The sequence below is a fragment of the Neovison vison genome, chromosome 1 (assembly GCF_020171115.1).
Source record: "Neovison vison isolate M4711 chromosome 1, ASM_NN_V1, whole genome shotgun sequence".
NCBI lineage: Eukaryota > Metazoa > Chordata > Mammalia > Carnivora > Mustelidae > Neogale > Neogale vison.
The window spans coordinates 24,906,142-24,912,189 of record NC_058091.1 but is presented as its reverse complement, the minus strand read 5'-3'; the positions used below and the strand labels follow the sequence as shown (position 1 = coordinate 24,912,189).

Here is a 6,048-nt window from a genome sequence, read left to right as displayed (position 1 = left end):
CCTGCTTCCCTTCCTCTCTCTCTGCCTGCCTCTCTGCCTACTTGTGATCTTTGTCTGTCAAATAAATAAATAAAATCTTAAAAAAAAAAAAAAAAAAAGAACTCTAGAATATAAAAGAAACAGATAGAAGTGACAGCTTAGGAAACCAAAGTTGACTTGTGGACCTCAGTGCAGATCTAGAAACAGCGCCAGTAATTAAACAGACTCAGGAACTTAGTACATGTTCCCTCCATCAGAAATGGCACCAAGACCATCCCTAATGATGCAGCCCAGAGCCCCTGACTCACCACCCTGGCCGGTTTGCCTCACAGCACTAAGTGACAACATACTGCTTATCTGTCATCATATACATTCTCTTTCCCAACCAAAGTAACTTGCCCAGCAAGTTCAGCATTCCATTTTCAGTACCCTGGAATGCAGCTGGTGCCCAAGTTGTTGAATAACTAGGGGAGTATACAATCTTCCTTCCCAGCTTTAACATGACCACTTTCAGATTAATTCTTTAGTCAAAACCTCCTGCTGCTATGCAATGCAATGCGAAACAGCTCTACTGTAACGTTCTGGTTAATAGAAAAATATGGATATATTCTTAATAGCTTAAATAGACTCCTATAACCATGATAATCTGCAAAGTATTTGCTGCATCAGAAAAATTTAAAATTCAATAGGGGCATCTGGGTGGCTCAGTTGGTTAAGCATCCAACTCTTGCTCCCTCCCCAACCCCTCCCCTCCTCTAAAAAAATAAAAAAAAAAAAAAACCTTAAAATTCAACAGATTGCTCTTTCAGCCATTTCTTTTTATTTACAGTTTGTGTTCAATGCAAATCAATTCCATAACATGAGAAGTTACTATGAATCAAAGCATAAATACACAAACACAATATACAATCCAAAATAGATGTACAGCATTCAGGTATGAAACAAAATGGAATGTTCATTCACACACACAGTAGCTTGAGATCAGTTGAATATGGTTGTTCTGGTAAAGGTTCCTAAAGATGGGAAAAAATGACTTTGGTTATCAAGACTACTGCGGCCATATTAAATACTGGAACATCTAAGCATCAGTGTGTGACCATGCGAACAAAAGACCTTAGAGTGTCTATTTTTAAAAAGCTTTCTGTGCATCGAGGAAGTTGTAAAAAGATTTACTTGCCAGAATCAAGCCCACTTTAGGCTTAGGCCCAGGTTCTAACTATCTAAAGATACTGACTAACAGAAAGTATTCCAAATGTGGCTATTCTGATTCAGAGTTAAAAAAAAAAAAAAAAGTATTTACAGAAAAGAGTATAAAATTTTCCCAAATTTAATGTAAGCTTCCAGTCTTCACTTCCCAAATACTTGATTTACAATTTTGGCTTCTGCACACATTTTGCCTTTTTAATTTCAAGATTTGTTGATTTTACCTTCAAAACAGATCATTTTTTAAATTACAAAATATTCAACATATGCAGAAATGAAAAGCATTTTGAAGTTAGCGGAGGTCAATGTTCCTCTACTCTTTGGAATCAGTTTAGTTAAATGACTCTGGCACTCTTGAATACGAGTAAGTGATCAGTATATAAGCAAAATTTACTCATTATGCTTTAATCGGGGGGTAGATTCCAATCCATCATTGCCCTGAAACATGTCAATTACTATATAAAAAAATCAAATGCAATATCAAATTCAAAGCCTCAGAGTTGAAAGAGTTCAGTTCCCAAGAAACAGTGATAGCTTAACAAGGTAAAACTTTTTATCTAGAGTACACAGGCATTAAGTTAGTACTGCTAAAACAATGCATTGAGGATTTACAGTAACTCCTGGAAGTTCCTTCTAATGTACGAATAAATAGAATGAGGGAAGCTTTCTGTATTAACCGTTTTCAATGGCCTTGAAGATTTAATGAACCGAATGAAAACTGAATGTGTTCACATCTCATCTTTTACATCTAGGTAAGATAAAATCTAGTCTCGTTTTCAAGGTAGAATTTTACATGTCCATACTTCTTAAGCCACATTTAAAGAAATTATCTCTTAACTAATCTTGGATGTTGTCTCTTCATCTTGTACATGGAACTCCAGCAGATTTAATAGACATTCATCATCTAGTCAAACCCTTTACATGTTCTTCAAACCAATCAAATTTGGGATCCTCAACATTTTCGATGTCAATAAAATAAGGTGTGGAATTAGCAGATACGATGAAGACCTGTTTTTCCTTGTCACACTGGATGTCTAGACGCCATTTGGACTGGGTTTAGAAGATGGGGAAGTATAGATGTTTTTGGCCTGAGTCTTTTAACAGTAGAGCTGTAGAAGGGAGAACGAGATTGCGAAGAGACTGGCTGTTGACTGCAGAGCACCGCCAGTTGGTGTGGTGGTGGTATTAGCTGGATTGGGAGCAGTCGAGGTACTCTGGGAGGAGTTGTTTGCAGTTGTCATATTTGTTGTATTTGAATAAATCTAAAATATACAAAAAGTTACACTGGTAAATTTCCACATGTCACAGCTGCCTCTATGCATCCTTAATATGCAATGAGATAAAAGAGAGATTTCTAGATTGCTCTTCCCCCATGGTTTCCTTACCTGTCATTTAGTTCTGAATTCTTGCTTAGTTCCGTTAAGATCGTTCTTTTTTTTTTTTTTTTTAAAGATTTTATTTATTTATTTGACAGACGGAGATCACAAGTAGGCAGAGAGGCAGGCAGAGAGAGAGAGGAGGAAGCAGGCTCCCTACTGAGTGAGAAATCACAAGTAGGCAGAGAGGCAGGCAGAGAGAGAGGGAAGCAGGCTCCCTGCTGAGCAGAGAGCCCTATGCGGGACTCGATCCCAGAACCCTGGGATCACGACCTGAGCCGAAGGCAGCGGCTTAACCCACTGAGCCACCCAGGCACCCAAGATCGTTCTTTTGATTCAGCACAAACTACCTACAGATGCCTACAGGACTGCAAAGGTAGCAGCGACCAAAAACGTTCCTCTAACTATTAACTTCCAAGAGTGTGGCTTTATTTTTAATTCTTTTTGAAGAAATAAAGGACCAAGTTAACTAATCTAGATTTTGTGATGATGCCAACTTACTGGCATTGCAAATGATTTGCCCTGGTCTCCCAGTAAGGGGAAGCTTTGAAAGTTGCAGGAGTAACTTGGATTCTAAAATACTGTAAAATCTGTATGTTTGTCAAACTGTCTATCCTGGATTTGCTAGGTAACTTTCCCATACCCATTTAACAAAGCCTTGGATTTAACTTAAGGGGACACGGGATATATTATCTGCTCCCTTGAAATCTTGAAATTATATAGATCTATATAGTTCTTCTCAAAAGTGGCCACAACATTTGTTTTAAATTGAAAAAGATGATGTCTTTCCTGAAGCAAAAGACTTCTCCCCCAAACGCCATGGAATCAGAATGACAGCACAAAAGACACCAACAGGGTCTGGTGTTAAGTTTTCACCAGAAACAGCCTCCCTGCCTGGTCATTAAGTCCAATGCTGTGGCCAAGAACCAACGTTCCCCCAGTGTCCCAACGCCTGAGTGGCACCATTCACCACACTGATTTTTCAAGTCACGAAATGCACAGTCCAGCAGGGCACGTGATAATCTCTCCTTTGTCACAGAACAAAGGCAGATGGGAGATTTCAGCTCTCCCTGCGAGGGAGGGTTTAAGAGGGCTTCTGATTACAGACAGGAGGGAGGATGTGGCACCAGGCAGGTCTGGGCCACATGTCCATTTTGCTGCGGATGATCCAAAGATAAATCCGTTCTATAGCAGCATCAGCTCCCTTTGTTGTAAAACCCATCATTAAGCAAATATGGGCTTAAAATGTATTAATCCTACCCAAAATAAAGGAAAATCTTGGTCAAGTCCAACATGCTTACTGAGCACCTACTGTGTGCAACATTCAGCTTGTCCTGCCAAAGAAATGGCACTCCCTAAAAGGAAAGCATTAATAATACGGGAAATTATCTAAACCAGAGCTGTTTGGGGACAAAACCTAGTTTGGGATGCCTTATAGGTTATCTGTTCTCATGTATACAAAGACCTTATAGTGTGAGTGCAGCGGGTGACCTTTGTCAAAGAGTCTAGTGCACCTATAGGAGAATCTAAAGGTCCTCTACACCAACAAAAGAAACAAATGTTAATGTGTGAAATTGACATTAAATAAAAATTTCCCTACCAAACTAGATTTACCTAAAACCTCCCTTTTGAAATTTTGGGGTGGGGGGAATCTGGTCGGAAAGGAGGTGGGGTGCGGGTGAGGGAGATCAGCACGTTTTCTGCGGCCGCGCCCCTCCCCCACGGAGGAATTGTGAAAGGCTCGGGAGCGCAGCCGACCCGCAAGACAACAATAGGGTACAGTTACCCGGCCCGCGGAGGGGAAGCGGAGGAGCGCTTCGCTCTCCCGCTGCGCTTTCAGGTGAGCACGGCGGCTGTCTGGGCGACCAAAAACCCGTCGCACCTAACTTCTCGGAGAAAAAGCTCAGGAGACACTCCTCATAAAGCCCCACTGTAAGAGGCGGGGAGCCCCACGTTCCCACCTCTGCCCTCCCAGAGCGAGCTACTGGAAAAAATTGACCCTTCTCGCCCCCCGCCCCGCGCCCCCCACCCCGCTCGGTTCTCCCAGGCTCAGCCCCCAGCTTCCCTCGAGGAGGCCGCGCAGCCACCTGCGGGGCAGCGCAGTCCTCGTTAACCGCGCTGACCCGAAATCGGTTCCCGGGATAGAGAATCTGGGAGGGGGCGGCGGCGATGGGGACAAAGCCTGCCGGGGACTTGACTCGGGACGGCAACGTCCCACCCGCCGCCTGCCCAGAGGTAGCCGATGGGAGTTACCACGGGGTTCCCAGGTGACAAGAGATGGACGTGTAATTTAAGGTCGGACCCGGGAGAACGCAGGGTAAGGAGCGGGTCCCCGCCCAGGCTTCAGCCGGGAACTGCGCGGGACTGGGGTGGGTTAACAGGGCCCGAGAGCCAGGGCTTCCTCGAACCAGTTAAGACGAGGATGGGTGAGAGCGGCGCCCCGAAGGGGATCGTCCCCTCTTTGTGTGGTGCTCAGGGGGCGCGAAGACACTCCTGGAGAGAAGCGGGGTGCCCTCCCGGGACAGCCCGAGGTCTCCGGACGCTCCAGAGGTGGGAAAGACACGTTCTCTTTCCCGCTAGGGCCTCGGACCTCTGGGAGAAAGCGGGTGGTGGACTCCAGCCGGCCCGGGAAGGAGCTGCTCGGGACTCGGGGCAGGGCAGGGGCCTCCTGGCCCACGCGCGGAGGGGCATTGTTCCCGGGGCCGCGGGAGGGTGGGGGCAGCCCGCCGAGGGAGCGGAAAGTGGGCTCCACGTTGCCCTTCCCCAGGCCAGATATTGCGGGATTCTCTCTCCGCAACCCCAGTCGGCTGCCCGCGCTGGGGGCGCAGGTCGGTCCCCTGGGGGCGGCTCCGACCCCCCCCCCAAGGCGCGGCCCCCGAGCCCCGCGGGCGCCAGGGCCTCACCTGCGTGGGTAGGAGCAGCGCCAGAAGCAGCAGCCCCAGTCCGAGCCTGGCCACCATCGCTCTGCCCATGTCCGCTCCGTCGGCGTTGGTGCGCGGCGCGTCTCACTGGATGCGGGGTGAGTGGAGAACCGCTGGCTCCGGGCGGGCGCAGGCAAGGTGGGGAGCGCGGCCGGCCGGCGGGACCTTATATACCCGGACAGCCACAATAGCCGTGACGTGGCGCCGCCCGCCCACCCGCGCTCCCCTCCGCCGTCGCCACCGCCCCCCGCGCGCGCCCGCCGGCCGCCTCCCCGCCCTCCCCACCCCCTCCCCCGCCGGGCTCCCCCGCGCCCCCTCCCTCCGCCGCCGCCCGGGAGACCCCGGGGCGGCCGGGCCGCGGCAGGTGGGCGGCAGGGTGCCGCCGGCTACTGGCATGCTGCTTTATGTTTCCCCGCGCCGACTGCGTGCAGGCTGGCACAGGCGCCCGGCGACTCCCACACAGGACCCGGGGCGAACTCGCGAGCCACACACGCCGCTCCCGGGGCCCGGCCCAAGTTTCCTTTGTTTCCCCGGCCCTGCCATCTTACCCGCCCCCCCACACACACACA

General features: G+C 48.7%; 1 protein-coding gene across 1 annotated transcript; it reads right to left on the bottom strand.

Moving 5' to 3' along the window:
• Positions 1-776: 776 nt before the first annotated feature.
• Positions 777-5,619, bottom strand: CD24 (CD24 molecule). Its single transcript, XM_044236248.1, has 2 exons — positions 5,462-5,619; positions 777-2,444 (listed from the first exon to the last, which is right to left on the bottom strand). Exons 1-2 carry the CDS (start codon positions 5,528-5,530, stop codon positions 2,280-2,282), a joined length of 234 nt encoding a protein of 77 aa, XP_044092183.1. The 5' UTR covers positions 5,531-5,619; the 3' UTR covers positions 777-2,279.
• Positions 5,620-6,048: the final 429 nt, after the last annotated feature.

What these genes read in the sequence shown, in the direction of transcription:
- CD24 (XM_044236248.1), bottom strand. Translation starts at nt 5,530, where the DNA reads ATGGGCAGAGCGATGGTGGCCAGGCTCGGACTGGGGCTGCTGCTTCTG. An exon ending in CGCTGCTCCTACCCACGCAG is followed by an intron (nt 2,445 to 5,461) that starts GTGAGGCCCTGG and finishes TGTATATTTTAG; the next exon opens with ATTTATTCAAATACAACAAA.